The sequence below is a fragment of the Mesoplodon mirus genome, assembly GCF_964341445.2.
Source record: "Mesoplodon mirus genome assembly, chromosome: 2".
Lineage (NCBI taxonomy): Eukaryota > Metazoa > Chordata > Mammalia > Artiodactyla > Ziphiidae > Mesoplodon > Mesoplodon mirus.
Genome location: NC_138977.1, coordinates 90,935,398 through 90,954,586, shown reverse-complemented (window position 1 = coordinate 90,954,586; position 19,189 = coordinate 90,935,398). Strand labels below are relative to the sequence as shown.

Below are 19,189 nucleotides of genomic sequence, written 5' to 3'. Positions count from 1 at the left end.
GAAGAGTGAGTAGCAGCTAGATTGTAGGGGCTAAAAAAGTTAGGAAAGAAAAGCAGAACATATAGACTACTTGTCTGTACCATGTGTCTGTGAATGGCAGATAAAAATAAGAATAGCTTGGGGGCACGGCTCAGAATTTGGGCACCAGGTTCAAAGAAGAGTTATAGTAGTGAGGGTGGAAGTTTTTAAATAAGTGAGGAGGTTACTAGTGGAGAGAGAAATGATGCTATGGGGTAATCGTCGTATCTCCATTCTTTCCAGGCTTAAAGATATTATTCACTTAGAGACTTCTGACTGCCCTGTGGATCTCAGGGCCACTTATAGTCACTAGGCATTCATTCAGCAAGTATTTAACGAGTAGCTTGTAGTGTGAGTGCTGGGGAGACAACCATAAACTACAGACAACATAAATAAGACATGGTTCCTTCCAGGCCTGATAAGTGAATATTTTACTGGTAGAATTAGAACTCTTTTCTTTAACATCAGAAGCCACGTTAGAAGCACTCATGCTGATTCTGTCTTAAGTCATTTTTATGGGCCTGATTTTTTTTTTTTAATGGCGTGGTTTTTGGAGTTCTGCCTCCTGAGTTTGAATTCTTGCTCTGTAATTTACAACATATATAATTGTGAGCAAGTTACTTAAACTGAATCTTCTACTCTGTCAATGAGCATAATAATACCTACCTATTAGAGTTGTTCTAAGAATTAAGTGGATAATAAATGTACAGTATGGAAGTTAATACCTGGTACGTCATAAGCTCTCAATAAATATTAGCTATTGTGACGAAGAAGACGATGGTGCTGACAATGATTCCTTGGATTTATGGTTTAGTCTTTTCTACCTAGTTCTTCTGTGCAATTAATATGACATGGCAAAAACAATAGAGATAGACATTAGGAAGTAAAATATTAATTGATTTGAAGTGGGTGGGATCAAAACAAGTTGATTTGGCCAGTCCCACCCATTGTTGGAATCATGTCTTCCAAGCATTGGTGGCTTTTGGAAAGATAACTTGGTCTCATGGAAAAAGCATTAAACTGTGTCATTGGTCTTGAATTTTAATTTGACCTCAGTAATTCATTTGTTATTAAAAGAATTAATATATGTAAAGCACCTAGAGCAGTGCCTGGTACACAGAAAACACTGTATAACTGCTTTTATCACTGCGAACTGTTACTATTCATTCATTTGTTCTTTCCTTCATCTAACAAATAATTAGTGAGCCTACTAGCTGCCAAGTTGCCTGCTAGACATGGTGGGTAGAGGGTGAACTAGATAAATGGTTGCCATGATGAAGATAAACTTCTAGCAAAGGGGAGATCTGCTATTCTTGGTCAGGTCTCTAAGCCTTTCTGGGTCTTAAGGTCTTCATCAGTAAAATAAAGAAAATCCTTTTAGCTCTAAAATTTCAGGATAGTGTCATCCTATCACGCCATTTACCTGACCTTCCAAATGTTTATTATTTATTTATCCACTAAATACCTATTGATGCCTACCATGTGTAAGCACTATGCTAGGTGCTGGGAATTATAGCAGTAACCAGAGCAGACACAGTGCCTGCTCTCAGGGACCGTTAAGTCCAACACACAAGACATACATTTTATAGGTAATTGTGAGATTGATTAGTGTTACTAAGGGCGGAATGTTAGGTTTATGTTATTGATTTGTGTAACAGAAGCTAAAAATGGACACTGTTTTTGATAGAAGGGGTATTATAGAACATTAATTTAGCTGCTTTTTCCTCCCATTTTGTGAGTTCATATTTTCTTGTCTGCTTAAACAGGGGCGGTTGGACATCATGGAGACAACTTGGTGGAGAAGATCCTTTCAGTGCTTCCCCAGCTTCCAGGCCACACCAATGATGTGATGGTTAACATGGTGGAACTCACTGCACTCCAGGCCGAGGAGGAGAATCAGAATATGGTTGCACCCGGCTGTCTCGCACAGTCCAAGTAAGATGTGTAGTTTTTTCTCTCATCCTTTTCTTTCTCTTCCCTTTTCTTTCTCTTGTAGATTGTTCCTGTAGAAAGGAAACAATGAAGAATCAGTCTGGTTGAAAAATTCACAGTGGATAGCATTTAGAAAAAAGAATTTTTTCTTAACTTTGAAATAACCGTATTCATTAAACAACATAAGCCAAAAAGTATGGAATTTTATAGAGGTGTCATTTGGATGTAATAGAAACTTGTTCCCAGGGTCAGCTAAGTGAGTCAATTTATGCACCCACAGACAGCTTCACATGGAGTTGAGGCTAGGCTTACTCAATTTCTCTTTCCCAGTTGACTTTTCCACATGGCTAAAATACTGCCCACATAGCTCTGAAACAGTGCCATCTTTTTATATGTAAATGATACACTCTTGGGCATCAGCGTGAAATGTTTTTATTTCTACGTATACTTTTTCACATGGTTAGAGAAACCAGAGAAAGAAGATGGGGTACTTTATGTTATGCAGAGTTCCAAAAATAAAAGAATATTTCTTCAGAAACATGACAATAAAAAGATACAATAGTTACCTTTTCTACTTCGTCCTTCATCAAGAGTTCTTGAGGAAAAAAAAATATATTGGGAGAGAAAAAATGTGTGAGTATCCGTTTCCCTTATCTCCAAGTTTTAAACAAAACAGGGCTTTTCAGCCTTATAGTTTCCAATCTTAACAGTAACAGATATATTTGGAATTTCCTATCATATTTGGAATGAATTTCCAGCTCCTGAAGTTTTCAGCTTTTTTGTAGTTAGTTAATGACATTTACTGGATGCCCAGTGTGTATGGGCCAGTGTGGGAAGAAAAAAGAAAGTTCTATACCCTGTCTTTTTTGTATGCTTATGCACACAATAAAAGCAAAGGCCCTGTGCTCACTTTGGCAACATATATACTAAAATATAGGCCTAAGGGCTTGAAGCTATGCAAACCCAGAAGTAATTATGGTTGGAAATATTTTTAGCTGCTCAGAGGGCCATTCAAAAGTTAATTATTAAGGACTTACTATGAGCCTTACTCTGGAGTAAGTAATATGAAGGACATAGAATAATATAAAATATCATTCTTGCCTTCAAGGAACACTTTTCTTATTCTAGTCATGATTTAGATACAGGTACAATTAAAAAACAGTAGAATGATATGAAATCAAGACTCATGTGTCTACTACAGATTATAATTCCTGTAAGTGAAGTAACAGGTTAATGTGGTCTTTGTAGATCAGTGTGGGCTTTGTGGAAATGGTGGTGCTTGATTCAATTATGTCTTGAAGGATTTAGAAAAGGAAAGAGGGCTAGCATGAGCATAGGTGTGGAAACAAGAATGGTCAGGGCCTAATGTGATAGGTTGTGAGGAAGAAGGACATCTCACTGGACACCACTGCCATCAGCTCTATAACATTTTTCAGGACTTACTGTGTGCCATGCATGTTCCATGCATTTTACATTTGGGAAGTCATTTAAGTTTTAAAATAACCCAATGAGATATGTGTCTTTATTCCATTTGACAGATAAGGAAGCTGAGGCAGAAAGACATTAAGTAACATAGCTAGCAGGGCTTGGAGTTAGAATTTGAGCCCAGAATGTTTGATTTCTGAGCCACTGTCTTAACTTATATGCTGTGTATGCAGGGGCTGGAGAAGCTAGGCTCATGAATAGCTGTAAAGAGACATGAGAGAGAAAAATAAGGTTACTTCATGATTTAATTTGGGGAGGCCTGTTTGTTCAACATAATGGTTACACAAACAACAGAAATCAGTTTTGGCTAATTTCAGCAAAAAGGGAATTTATTAAAAGGGATTGGAAAGCTAATAGAATCAAAGGAAGAACTGTTAATCAAATTTTGTAAAGGACTATACAGTTCCAGGGCCCTAGGGGGCAAGAACTCAGGAAAAGCTCTTCAAGGCACTGACACCAGAGAGACTGAATTTTAACTGCTTTCTGTCTTGAGTCATTCTGCTTATGAGTCAGATTCCAGGGGAAAAGGCAAGATTGGCCTACCTTGGGCCTTGTGGTCACCCTTTGCCCAGTGGGGGTCGGGAGCAGTTCATACTGACTGAGAGTTGTGTCAGGATCGGATGGCATGGCAGATGGGTGGTTCTTCAAAGGGAAACTGAAACATTTATCAGAAGAAAGGGAAAGGGATACTGGGCAGGCAGAAACAGTAGATGCCCCTTAATAATAACAGCACACACTTAAGAGGACTTACTGTGTAACAGGCATGGTTCTGAGCACTTTATGTATAGTAACTTATTTAATGCTCACAACATCTCTATGAGGTGAGTTCTACTATCATACCCTTTTATAGATGAGGAACGAGGTTAAGTAACATGACACACACAAGTGATGGGGGCCTATATTTGAACCCCGGCAGTTTGGCTCTAAAGTCAGTGCTTACTGTTACCCTATGCCACCTCCACAGAAGCCTAAGATAGTTACAAAAGGAACATGTGAGCTCCCCAGAGAAGGTGGCAAAAGAGAAGAGTTGAATCCATCTTTTTTTTTTTTGCGGTACGTGGGCCTCGCACTGTTTTGGCCTCTCCCCTTGCAGAGCACAGGCTCCAGACGTGCAGGCTCAGCGGCCATGGCTCGTGGGCCCAGCTGCTCCGCGGCACGTGGGATCTTCCCAGACCGGGGCACGGACCTGTGTCCCCTGCATTGGTAGGCAGACTTTCAACCACTGCGCCACCAGGGAAGCCCTGTGCTGGGTCTTAGTTGCTGCGCGCGGGCTTTCTCTAGTTGTGGTGAGCGGGGGCTACTCTTCCTTGTGGTGCGCAGGCTTCTCGTTGTGGTGGCTTCTCTTGTTACGGAGCATGGGCTCTAGGTGCACGGGCTTCAGTGGTTGTGGCACACAGGCTCAGTAGTTGTAGCTTGTGGGCTCTAGAGCACAGGCTCAGTAGTTGTGGCACATGGGCTTAGTTGCTCCGTGGCATGTGGCATCTTCCGGGTCCAGGGCTCGAACCCATGTCTCCTGCACTGACAGGCGGATCCTTAACCACTGCGCCACCAGGGAAGTCCTACAAGTAATATTTTGATTATGGCCAATATATTTAACCTTGACTCCTCAGCATTCTTTCTACCCCAAGGTTAGTCCAAGGCTTAAACCAAACCAGTCTTGGAATCCCATTTTCCTTGCCAGTGGTTGCTTTAGAAGTGGGGAGGCAAAAGAAAAGTCTTCTTAGGGTTTCTTGGTCAAGTTTCTTTGCTTTTGAGAAGAGATTCAAGGAAGAGACACACTTTCCCTTTCCTCTTACACTTCTCCCCCAACTCCCAGGACTCTGGTGTATATCCTGAAACTGTGACAGACCTTGTTGCTCGCAACCGGAAGTTGAAGGTAACACACTGAAGGTGGTGTGGCCAAGGGTGCTACGGGCAAGAGCAGCAGTGGGTTACAGTGAGGTGTCTGGACTTCGTATTATGTGGGAGAGTATGTTTCCTTATTAAGTCAAATTGACTTGCTCTTGTCTACTACTTGCAACCAAAGTCATCCTAACTGACACACTTTCCGTACTTCAGCTATAAAATGAGGGCATTGGCTTAAATGACTTCTAAGGCTTTTCAGTTTAAAATAAAAATTCTTCTCAACTGAGTACCTGCTGTGACTCAGCTCTGCTTCTGAGCACTTGAAACTAAGATCATTCATATGTATTTTCCACTCCTGGTCTTTGTTTTTAGTGCGTGCCTTTTCTCTCATTAGACTGTGAGCAAATGTTGCCATGGAATATGAGCTTTCGGTGCCATTAAAGTATGAGAGTGTGGTCATAAATGTCAGAGGAAGTGATAAGTTCTAGAAGGATCCAAAGAAAGCTTTAAGGAGAGCACATTTGGTGAAATAGTGAGACCAGAAGTCAGGTTGCCGATGATAAAGAGGTAGGTAGTGAGAAAATTGTAACCAAATAAAAGCATACAGCAATAGTTGGGAGCAAAAAATAGTACTTTCTTTACAGTTGCTTTGAAGACTGAGGGAATTGTGCTGATTAATTTCTTTGCAAAGAGATATTGAAATAAATTACAGCTGTCCTAGTGTATACTGTACTTTTGTCAAAATAATAATAATCACTACTATCACCACCCCCCAGAAAGTTCTTAGTGAAATGAGTGTGAGGCTAAAAAAGTTAGTACTAAAATGCAAAACAGATGGGTGCTTGTCTGCAATGGAATAATCTTTAAAAAGCAAGTCTCTGACTACGATTTAAATCTTGACAATCAAAATTTATTGCTAAAATAATTTTTATAAAAGGTTGTTTATAATGATAGCAATTAAAGTTACTGCCAATGCAGATGAAAAATTGATAACTTAAGTGCATTATAACATGGCTTTCCAGTTCCTGTCCATTTGTCCCTGGATTATGTGGAATATTTTGTCCAAGAGGAGGCAGAATCTTTTCTGTTCTTATGTTTTTCTTCTGTTGAACTGGGTTTCTATTCTCTGCCCCAGCTCCAGTCTCCTAACCTATTACTTTTTCAATTCCTGAAGCACCCTTACCCTGATGCCTCAGGGAAGTCCCTAAAAAAGCAATATTTTAAGTCCAGTTTTCTTGTTAACTTTTATGTTGGAGGTGGGAATGTTTTTTCTTAGACTATAGAGCAATGGAATAAATAGAGTAGATCTTAGAGTAAGAGACAAATGGCAGCAGTGGTTTTACCCTAAACACTGATGAGCCAATTTTTTGTTAACTTTCACATTGTTAAGTAACCTGATAATGGTGTATATTAAATCACTAACTCAAAGTCAAAAATCATTAAATTACCGGGGGCTTCCCTGGTGGCGCAGTGGTTAAGAATCCACCTGCCAATGCAGGCGACACGGGTTCGAGCCCTGGTCCGGGAAGATCCCACATGCTGCGGAGCAACTAAGCCCATGCACCACAACTACTGAGCTTGCACTCTAGAGCCCGTGAGCCACAACTACTGTGGAGTCCGTGCTCCACAACAAGAGAAGCCACCGCAATGAGAAGCCCGCGCACCGCAACGAAGAGTAGCCCCTGTTCGCTGCAACTAGAGAAAGCCCGTGCGCAGCAACGAAGACCCAATGCAGCCAAAAATAAATAAATAAAAATAAATAAATTCATTAAAAAAATCATTAAATTACCCCTAAGTAGTGGTAATTTTTTTTCTTCTTTCTTTCCTTGGTTTCCAAATACCAATTAAATATTACTGTTAAAGACACTAACATTTTTCAGAGGGAAGAAAGGTAATTTTTATTAGAGCGGAATCAGAGATACTACTTTGATTTTAAATTTACCTGCAGGTAGAATTACTGAACTCAGATGGAAACATTAAGTAACTGTATATTTAGTGTTGACTTTGAGGTGAAAAGCCAGCACACAAGACGGTGTGTCATCACATAGCAGTGTTATGAATGACCTTACTGTTGGTACAGACTGTGAGCATCTTCTCTTCCCCATTTGGACCTCCCTGCAAAAATGACATTTTATTTTATTTTATGTTTTTACTTTTTAAGTAAACATTGCAAATTGAGTAGGAGAAAGGCTTACCTCTTCTCAGCATACAGTTTGCTATATTTAACTTTTTTCAAGGAATTCTAAAAATCATCTAGTCTCAGTTACAGGTTTAGAAAACAGAATTGATGAGTAATTTGTGGATCGTGGGGTGAAATAAAGCAGGGTTCTTTTCTGCAAATGAAGGGATAAGAGTGTCCACTAAGAAATAGTTAAATAATTTAGTATGCTAGAGACATTTAAGTTATATTTCTTGATAAAGAATTGTTTAATAGTACTTTTCATAATTTTTAAAAAATGCATGTTAAGAAAAGAAGGTTTGAAGGTAGAAATTCTTGTTCTACAATTGCTCACATACATGGTGTTTGTTAGTTAAGGAATGTGCAGGCAATCCCCAGAATCTTGTTCATATTGAAAAATTTTAAATGATTTGTGGTCTCCATGTTGTGAGAAGACTGAACTCTGGGTCACTGTGGCTTTGGGATCCGTAATCTAAATGGAAACTATGACTCCTTTAAATAAGGCCAAGAATGCTCTGAAGTTAGTAGCTAAAATGGAAAAGGAGGAATGGGGAAAGACTCATTACATTTGAATGACAAGTTCTTAATTAGGTTGATGTTCACTGCCAAGCAAAAATCCACAAGTTTAAAAATCTAACTCCTGGTGAGTTAGCCAACCACAGCCTTTATAGGGGTGCTTCTAAGTCTTATGTTATAGTATAGACCAGGGTGTATTCAACAGTGTGGTAGAAAAGGCCTTTCAGAGGAGATGTCTTTCAAGCAAAGACCTCAGTCAAGTAAATTGTAAGCCTCGTGGATATCTGGGGCTAGAACACTCCAGCCTAGGGAAAGGACTAAGTGTTCAAAAATAACTCATTGTGGTATTAATTTGCTTTCTGCTAATGGCTCATGATGTTGAACATCTTTTCCTGTACTTATTTTCTATCTGCATATCCTCTTAGATAAAATGTCTCCACATCTTTTGCCCACTTTCTAATTGGGATTTTTTTAAATATTGAGGTTACATAAACCTTTGTCAGATAAGAGAAAGTGCAAATACTTTCTCTTGGTCTGTAGCTTGTCATTTCATCCTCTTAACAGGGTCTTTTCACAGGGCAGAAGTTCTTAATTTTGATAAAGTTCAGTGTATCAGTTTTTCCTTTTATGGATTGTGCTTTCGGTGTCAAGTTTAAGAACCCTGCCTAACCCTTATTTTCACTTCATTGAATCACTTTAGCACCTTTGACAAAAATCAGTTGAGCATATTTGCTTGGACCTATTTCTGGGTTTTCTATTCCATTTATCTGTATGTCTGTCTCTCTAGCAGTACCACACAGTCTTGATTACTATAGCTATACAATAAGTCTCAAAGTCAGGTAGACTGATTTCTCCATTTTAACTTCTTTTCAAAAATGTTTTTGCTATCTTAGTTCCTTTGCCATTCTATATAAAATTTAGAATAATCTGTATATATAAAAATATTGCTGGAATTTTGATAGAAATTATATTAATAATTTATATTGCAATTTGGGGAGAGTTGACATGTTGACTGTTGACTCTCACACTTATGAGAGAAATTTGGTATTTCTCTCTATTTAGGTTATCTTTGACATTTTTCATCAGTGTGTTGTACTTTTCAGTATACAAGTCTTATACAGTATACATGTTTTTTAAAAATATTTATTTATTTATTTATTTATGGCTGCATTGGGTCTTTGTTGCTGCGTGCAGGCTTTCTCTGGTTGCGGCGAGCAGGGGCTACTCTTTTTTTTTTTCTTTTTGCGGTATGCGGGCCTCTCACTGCTGTGGCCTCTCCCGTTGCGGAGCACAGGCTCCGGACGCGCAGGCCCAGCGGCCATGGCTCACGGGCCCAGCCGCTCCGCGGCATATGGGATCCTCCCAGACCGGGGCACGAACCCGTATCCCCTGCATCGGCAGGCGGACTCTCAACCACTGCGCCACCAGGGAGGCCCAGGGGCTACTCTTCATTGCGGTGCACAGGCTTCTCATTGCCGTGGCTTCTCTTGTTGCGGAGCATGGGCTTTAGGTGTGCGGGCTTCAGTAGTTGTGGCACGTGGCTCAGTAGTTGTGGCTCACAGGCTCTAGAGCGCAGGCTCAGTAGTTGTGGTGCACGGGCTTAGTTGCTCTGCGGCATGTGGGATCTTCCCGGACCAGGGCTTGAACCCGTGTCCCCTGCATTGGCAGGTGGATTCTTAACCACTGCGCCACCAGGGAAGTCCCTGTATACGTGTTTTTGTTAGATGTATACATTAAGTCTTTCATTTTTTGAGTGATTATAAATGATATTGTAATTTTATTAGTGTCCACGTGTTCATTGATAGTGTATAAAAATATAGTTGATTTTTTAATGTTTATCTTATATCCTACAACCTTGCTGAATTCACTTATTAGTTCTAGGAGTTTATCTGTTAGCTTCCCTGGAATTTTCTGTGTAGATAATCATGTTGTATGAAAATATGATCAGTTTTATCTATTCCTTTATGGCCTGCATGCTTTTTCCTTTTAACCTTATTGCCCTGGCTAGAACTTCCACCATTATGTTGAATAAGAATGGTGAGAACAGATATCCTAACCTTATTCCCAGTCTTAGGAGAAACGCATCAGTCTTTCATCTTTAAATATAATGCTAACTGTAGGTGTTTTAAAAGATGTTCTTTATCCATTAAGGAGGTGTGCATCTAGTTCTATTTCACTGAGAGGTTTTTTTTAAATCATGATGGGTGTTGAATTTTGTCAAAGTCTTAAAGATTTTTGCATTCATATTTATGAGAGATATTTGTAATTTTATTTTTTGTACTGTCTTTTTTAAAAATAGGGTAATACTAGCTTCAAGAAATAAATTGAAAAGTATTCCTTCCTCTTTTATTTTCTGGAAGAGATTGTGTAGAAATAGTATTAATTCTTAAATCTTTGGTAGAATTCCCTAGTGAAACCATCTGGGACTGGAGACTTCTATTTTGGAGTTTTTAAATTCCAAATTTAACTTGCTCAATAGTTATAAGACTATTCAAATTATCTATTTCGTATTGGATGAATTGTGATGATATACTTTGAGGAACTGGTGTATTTCATCTAAGTTGTCAAATTTATATACAGTCAGTCCTCTGTATCTGTGAGTTCCGCATCTGTGGATTCAACCAACCATGGATTGAAAATATTGGAAAAAAAATTCCAGAGAGTCCCAAAAAAGCAAAACTTGAATTTGTCATGTGCTTTCTGTCTTTAACTGGTGTATTTAGATCATTTAAATTTAATGGAATTATTGAAATGTTAGGACTTGAGTATGCCGTTTTAATTTTTGCTTTCTGTTTGTTATCCTCTGTCTTTCATTTCTGTTTCTTTAATCTAACCCTCCTGTCAGTTACTTGAACATTCTTTAAGAATTCCATTTGATTTATCTGTAGTGTATCTCTTTGTATAGTTTTCTCAGTGGTTGCACCAGTCGTTACATTTTTTATATACATAACTTATCACAATCTATTGGTGTTGTTATTTTACCTGTTTAAGTGAAATGTAGAAAGCTTACCATGCATTATTTCCCTTTACCGTCCCACACTTATAATCATCTTAATATTTCCTCTATATACGTTTAGAACTGCATCAGTGTTAAAATTTTTGCTTCTATTAGTTTAGAAAACTCAGAAGGAATGCTTGTTGTATTTATCTATATTTTTGCTTACTGTTTTCTTTATTCATTATGTTTCAAGATTTCCTCTTTTTTCTTTCCTTTTTAGAGAATTTCCTTTAGCCATTCTTTTAGAATAAGTTTGCTGATGACAGAATCTCTTAGTTTTCATTAATCTGAGAATATTTTTATTTCCCCTCATCTTTTTTAAAAATAAATTATTATTATTATTAATTTGTTTTGTTTATTTTTGGTTGCATTGGGTCTTAGTTGTGGCATGTGGGATCTTCGTTCTGGCATGCGGGATGCGGCATGCAGGCTCTTCACTGCAGCATGCGGGCTTCTCTCTAGTTGCGGTATGCGGGTTTTCTCTCTCTAGTTGTGGTGGGCAGCCTCCAGGGTGCGTGAGCTCTGTATTTTTTGGTATGTGGGCTCTCTAGTTGAGGTGCACAGGCTTAGTTGCCCCGTGGCGTGTAGGATCTTAGTTCCCTGGCCAGGGATCGAACCTGCATCCTCTGCATTGTAAGGCAGATTCTGTACCACTGGACCACCAGGGAAGTCCCTCCCCTCATCTTTGAATGATATTTTCACTGCATATATTATTCTGGGTTAACAGATTTTTTCTTTCAACACTTGAAAAATGTTGTGCCACTTCCTTCTGGCCTCTATGGTTTCTAATGAGAATCCACTGTCATTTGAATTGTTTTTCCTCTATAGTTAAGGTATCATTTCTCTTAATACTTTCATGATTTTTCCTTTGCCTTTAGTTTTGCAAAGTTTAATTATGATGTGTCTTGGTATTGATTTCTTAGAGTTTATCCTGTTTGTTGTTCACTTAACTTATAGTATCTGTAGTTTATGTCTTTTGCAAATTTGGGAAGTGTTCAGCCATTATCTCTTCTAGTACCTTTTCAGCTCCACCTACTTTCTTCTTCTGGGATGCCAGTGATAGGTATATTAATTTACTATTGCTGCTGTAGCAAATTACCACAAATTTAGTGGCTTAAAATAACACAAATTTATTCTCTTGGAGTTCTGGAGTTCAGAAGTCTAGAATCAGTCTTGTAACCCTAAAATCAAGGTGTTGGCAAGGCTGGTTTATTCTGAAGACTACAGAGTAGGTTCTGTTCCTTGCCTTTTCCAGCGTCTAGAGACTGCCTTGGCATTCCCTGACTGGTAGCCCCATCATTCTAATGTGAACTTCCATTTTCACATTGCCTTTTCCTCTGCCTCTGCCTCCTCTTGTGTCCTTCTTATAGGGACTATTATTATTACATTGGGCCCACCTGGGTGGACTTTTTAATTGAAGCATTATTTATAAAATTGTGAAATGTACAAATGAAATCATATGGTATGTACTCTTTTGTGTCAGGCTTTTTTCGCTAAGCATAATATTTTGAGATTCACCACATTGTTTTTATCTCTTTTTAATGCTTTGTAGTACTATTCCATAGCATGAATATACCACAGTTTGTTTAGCTGTCTTAAACCTCATCTGTTTCTGGTTTTCTACTATTATGAATACAGTTACTGTGAACATTCTTGAAGAAGTGTTTTGGGGGAGATACACTGTCATTTCTCTTTCATGTTAGTGGAATTGCTGGGTTATACTTTCATTTCAGTAGAATTGCTGCATTATGGGGTTAGTATTTGTTTAGGTTTAAAAGAAACCACCAGATGTTTTTCTAAAGTGTTTTTACTATTTTACACTCTCACCAGCAACAGGTATGGGTGCTGGTTGATCCACATTCTTGACAAGATTTGGTATTGTTCATTGTTTTGGAATGAATTGTGTCTCCCTAAAATTTATATGTTGAGTCTCTAAACCCTAGTACCTCAGAGTGTGACTGTATTTGGATATAAGGCCTTTAAAGAGGTAATAAGTTAAAATGAGCCACTTAAGGTTGCCCTTAATCAAATATGATTGGTGTTCTTATAAAAATAGGACATACATAGAGACACAGAGAAAGGCATTATGAAGATGTAGTGAAAAAGGTGGCCATCTGCAAGGCAAGGAGAAAGGGCTCAGGAGAAATCAGACCTGGTGTCACATTGATCTTAGATTTCTAGCCTCCAGAACTGTGAGAAAATAAATTTCTGTTGTTTAAGCCATCAATCTGTGGTATTTTGTTGTAACAGCCTGGGCACACTAATACATCTATCATTTTAATTTTAGTCATTCTTGGGGGCATGACATGGTATCCCATTGTGGTTTGAATTTGCATTTCCTTTAGGACTAATGATACTGAGCACTTTCTCATGTACTTATTATGTACATGAGAAATTGGAACCCTCATACCTTGCTGTTAGGAATATAAAATGGTGCAGCAGCTATGAAAAAAAGTTTGGGAGTCCCTCAAAAATTAAACCTAGGGTTAATGTATGACTCAGCAATTCCATTCCTAGGTATATACACAGAAGAATTGAAAACAGGTATTCAAAGAAACACTTATACATGAATATTCATAGCAGCACTATTTCCAATAGCCAAACATTATAAAAAACCAAATGTTCATCAAAGGATAAATGGATAAACGAAAGTGGTATATCTATAAAATAGAATATTATTCAGCCATGAAAAAGAATGAAGTACTGATACATGCTACAGTGTGAATGAACCTCAAAAATATGATTCTAAGTGAAAGAATCCAGTCACAAATGGTCACATATTATGTGATTCCATTTATATGAAATACCCAGAGTAGATTAATCCATAGAGATAGGAAGTAGATTAGTGCTTGTCGGAAGTGGGTGGAAAGTGACAGAGGAAAAGACCGCTAAATGAGTATGAGGTTTCCTGTAATACTGAAAATGTTTGGAACTAGATAGAGGTAATGGTTATACAACATTGTGAGTGCAGTAAATGCCACTGACTTGTGTACTTCATAATGGTTAATTTTATATTATGTATATTTCACATCATTAATAAAAGTCATTGAATAATGTAAGCCATGGTGAGAGATCCTTAAATAATCTCACATTCGGTTCTTTAATACACATATAGGTTTGGTAGATTATATACTTGTTTTCTAAATATTTCAATTTCCCTCCTTTCCCTCTGGTTACTCTCCTGCCGCCCCCAAGCAAGGCCCCCCAAGCAAGGCCTGGCATTATTGCTTGTTTAGGCCTTTGGTGTATAGGCTGAAGCCATGCTTTAAGAGGTAACGCGTGGTTGACATCTCTTTTTCTTTGTCTCAACAACTGGTAATGTTCAGCCTAAATCCTGGAGTGAAGATGAGACAGGGCAGAGCTCAGCCAACTCTTAGTAAACCTAAAACACGAGTGGAAATATACCTTTGTTGTTGTAAGCCTCTGAGATTTTTGGAGTCATTCATTATCACAATATTACCTAGCCTCTCTTGATTGAAACATCAGGTAATAAAATACCAGGGTGGTAGAATTTAAGGTGACTTTAATCTCCTTTTATATTTATGTATTGTTTGAATTCTTTTAAACATATCATTTATATATTCAGAAAAAAACAATAAAATTGTATTTACTGTGGAAAATATTTAAAAGTTGAAAAATAATTAGGAGCAATATTTTTGCTAGTAATCTTCCATATGTTGTTAATAATTATTCTTACTGATAAACTATAAACTCATAGAAGTTACGAATTTCATTTTACAGGGTGAATGCAGTACCCTCAGCACTTTGGAATTTTTAATAAATTATGATTATCTGCATTTATAATTCCAAATTTTTTCCCAAAGTGATATCAGTTTAGAATATTCAGTGTCTGCTTAATGACTCAGTTTAATCAAGTATTTTCTAAGGATATACCCTGGGCAAGACCTTCCTCTTATTTAACATTTTGCCCATTTTCATAACTGACAATTAAATTATTCTCTTTGGCAAAAGCACGGACCCCAGAGTTTAGATTTCTCTATATTTTTTCAAAACCTAGAGATTTTGGTCTTCTGGAGAGAAAACAGTATTTCATAAGGGTTTAGTGTGCATCAGAGATTAGCTATTTTACTTAAGTACTTAATTCAGTCATCCAAACAGTCCTTAAAGTGAGTATCATTTTTATCTTTGAAAGAAGAAAAATCTTCACAGAAGTTATTAACTTGTTAAAGCTTACAGAGCTGGCAAAGCTGTGCCCTGGATTTTGAGCCCAAGTTCTAATTACAGAACTCTTCTTTTTTCTTGTACTAAAAACAGCCTCTATATTTGTACTTTGTTTACAGAAGGCTGTTACTTTATATGTGGAATAATATCACTTTATTTTCCTGTCAGGATTATCCTTACTTTTCTCTTTTTCTGGGATTTTATCACTGAGTGATACATTGCATAACTATTCCAATTATGGCTTTTCCAATATTAGAATTCAATTTTGATAATTGCTTTTTGGACAGTATTAACGGTGGAGTGAGAAAAGGGATTTTCAGGATACAGCCCCAAACCATTATTGCCCAACACTAGTCTGTGACTACATTTCTCCTTTTCTGTGAGAAGCACAATATAAGAGTTTCTGAGGGCTTTACACAATTTAGAGTTTGGCTTTATTGTAATTTAGGATTTTCGTTGCTTCAAGGATGCCCATGCTTTAAAAAATGTCAAGTTCCACAAGGAAGAAGCCACAGGTCTTCAGAGCCTATGTTTTGTACAGAGAGATTATTCTGAGCGTTTTGAATTTAAATTGTTTCAGAAGCATGCAGCATAATTTTTTCTTTTTTAAAAAATTGAGGTATAGTTGAGGGACTTCCCTGGTGGCGCAGTGGTTGAGAATCCGCCTGCCAATGCAGGGGACACGGGTTCGAGCCCTGGTCCGGGAAGATCCCACATGCCGCAGAGCAACCAAGCCCATGTGCCACAACTACTGAGCCTGCGTTCTAGGGCCTGTGAGCCACAACTACTGAGCCACATGCCACAACTACTGAAGCCCGCACGCCTAGAGCCCGTGCTCCACAATAAGAGAAGTCACCATAATGAGAAGCCCGTGCACCGCAATGAAGAGTAGCCTTTGCTTACCACAACTAGAGAAAGCCTGTGCACAGCAACGAAGACCCAATGCAGCCAAAAATAAATTAAAAAAGAAAAATTGAAGTATAGTTGATTTACAATATTATATTAGTTTTATGTGTACAACGTAGTGATACAAAATTTTATAAATTATAACTCCCCTTAAAGTTATTATGAAATATTGGCGATATTCCCTGTGCTGTACAATATATCCTTGTATCTTATTTATTTTATACATAGTAGTTTGTACCTCTTAATCCCCGAACCCTATCTTAGCCCTGACCCCCAAACTGGTAACCACTAATTTGTTCTCTATATCTGTGAGTCTGTTTCTGTTTTGTTATATTCATTCGTTTGCTTTACTTTTTAGATTCCACATATTAGTGGTAATAACATACAGTATTTCTCTTTCTCTGTCTTATTTCACTAAGCATAATACCTTCCAGGTCCATCCATGTTGTTGTAAATGGCAGTATTTCATTCTTTTTATTATGGCTGAGTAGTGTTCAATTGTATATACTACATCCTCTTGATCCATTCATCTATTTTAAATAATGCTGTTATAAACATTGGGGTGCACGTATCTTTTCGAATTAATGTTTTCATTTTCTTTGCTGTATACCCAGGAGTGGAATCCTGGATCATATGTAGTTCTGGTAGTTCTATTTTTAGTTTTTTAAGAAACCTCCATGGTGTTTTCTATAGTGGCTGTACCAATTTACATTCCCACCAACAGCATACTAGGGTTCCCTTTTCTGTACATCCTCATCAACATTAGTTATGTTGAGTAAAAGTGGCAAGAGTGGACATCCTTGTTTTGTTCCTGATCTTAGAGGAGATGCTTTCAGCTTTTCACCATTGAGAATGATGTTTGCTGTGGGTTTGTCATATATGGCCTTTATTATGTTCCCTCTTTGCCCATTTTCTGGAGAGTTTTTATCATAAATGGGTGTTGAATTTTGTCAGAAGCTTTTCCTGCATCTGTTGAGATGATCATCTGGTTTTTATTCTTCGATTTAATGATGTGGTGTATCACACTGATTGATTTGCGTATATTGAAGAATCCTTGCATTCCTGGGATAAATCCCACTTGATCATGGTGTATGATCTTTTTAATGTATTGTTGGATTTGGATTGCAGGTTTTTTTTTTTTTTTTTTTTGCGGTACGCGGGCCTCTCACTGCTGTGGCCTCTCCCGTTGCGGAGCACAGGCTCCGGACACGCAGGCTCAGCGGCCATGGCTCACGGGCCCAGCTACTCCGCGGCACGTGGGATCCTCCCAGACCGGGGCATGAACCCGTGTCCCCTGCATCGGCAGGCAGACTCTCAACCACTGTGCCACCAGGGAAGCCCCTGCAGGTATTTTTTTATTCTTTTTTCTGTTCAGCATAAGTGATTTCCACTACTCTGTCTTCCAGCCCACTGATCTGTCCTCTGTATCATTTTGTCTACAGTTGACTCCTTCCAGTGTATTTTTCATTTCAATTATTGTATTCTTCATTTCTGTTTGGTTGTTTTTATATGTTTTCTAACTCTTTATTAAAAACTTCTGACTTTTTACTCTGTGCATCCATTTTTCTCCTGAGTTCTTTGGTCATTTCTACCATCTTTACCTTGAACTCTTTCTCAGGTAGATTGCCTATCTCCACCTCATTTAGTTCTTTCTTCTTCTGGGGTTTATCTTGTTCCTTCATTTGGAATGTGTTCCTCTGTCTTTTCATTTTGCCTAACTTGTTGTTTTTATTTCTGTGTATCTGGTATGTTGGTTACGTTTCCTGACCGTGGAGAAATGGCCTTTTGTAGGATATGCCCTGTGTGTCCCAGCAGCACACTCCCCTCTTATCACTAGAACTGTAAGCTCTGGTGGTACCCCCTATGTTGGCTCTGTGGGTCCTTCTTTTCTAGTGGGCTGAGTACTGTTGGTGGTCTGGTAGGCACAGCTGGCCCTGGTCCTGTTGGTTGCCAGGCTCTGCCTTCTGCAGAGGCTACTGGCCACTGGTTATTGGGGCTGGGTCATGGGCGGCTGGCTGTGGAAACCTGGAGAGTCCCTGGGGTGGTGCTGGCCTGCAGATGGATGGGCCACGTTCTGCTGTGGCAGAAGTCCTGTGGCTGGTGTCTGCCCATTGGTGTGTGACATTGGTCTCAGGGCTAGTTCCTGTCCTATGGTGGATGGGGCGGAAGCTCAGGGGTCCTGGGGCTAGTGCCATCTCACTGGTGGGTGGAGCCGTGTCTTGGCCCACTGGTGGGCGGGACTGGGGCTCAGGGGATCCTGGGGTTGGTGTGCCTGCCCACTGGTGGATGAGGCTGGTCCTGAGGCTAGAGCGGGCTCTCTGGTGGGTGGGACCAGGCCCTGGGGCTAATAAGGTGGAGGGAGAATTTGAAAGTGTTGCTTGTCAGCACCAGATCGTTCCACCTAGAATGATCTCCCCAAAATGGCTGCCTCCAGCATCCATATTCCCAGAGTGAGCTCCAGTTGTCTCCTGTCTCTCTGGGAGACTCCCCAGGATCAGCAGAATGTTCTGACCCTGGCTCCTTTCAAATGACTGCTGCTTCGCTGGGTCCCAGAGAGTGCGAGATTTTGTGTGCATCCTTTAAGTGTGGAGTCTCTATTTCCCACATCCTTCTGGGTCTCTCTAAAGCAAGCCTCACTAACTTTCAAAACCTAGTGTTCTGAGGGCTTGTCTTGGTGATGCTGGACCCCTAGGCAGTGGAGTCCGATGTGGGGAGCCTGTTGCGTGGAGCAAGGAGCCCGTTGCTTCTTGGGGAGAACCTTTGCAATTGTGGGTTGCCCACCCAAGGGCATGGGTCTTGGCTATACCATGCCTCCACCCCTCCTACCTTTCTCATTGTGGCTCCTTCTTTATATCTTTAGCTGTAGAAGATCTTTTCTCCTAGATTCTGGTCTTTCTCATTAATAATTGCTCTGTAAACAGTTGTAATTTTGGTGTGCCCATGGGAGGAGGTGAGCTCAGAGTCTTCCCACTTCACCACCTTGGCCAAGCTCCCAGCGTAACTTTTAACTTAGGAAGTGTTGTTAGCATTTAGGTGCTTGGTATTACTGAGTTTTTTTCCTTGCATTTATTTAGAACAGTGTTTCCAAACTTTGTTAATTGAAGAGTACCTTATTCATATACTGACCT

General features: G+C 39.1%; 1 protein-coding gene across 2 annotated transcripts in view; it reads left to right on the top strand.

Moving 5' to 3' along the window:
- The window catches only part of SCFD2 (sec1 family domain containing 2), a 401,411-nt gene that overhangs the window by 13,646 nt on the left and 368,576 nt on the right, over positions 1–19,189 (top strand). For both annotated transcript variants that reach the window (XM_082630711.1, XM_082630712.1), the window contains exon 2: positions 1,785–1,953. In XM_082630711.1, the coding sequence (XP_082486837.1) occupies positions 1,785–1,953 (169 nt within the window). The remainder of the gene's footprint in view (positions 1–1,784; positions 1,954–19,189) is intronic.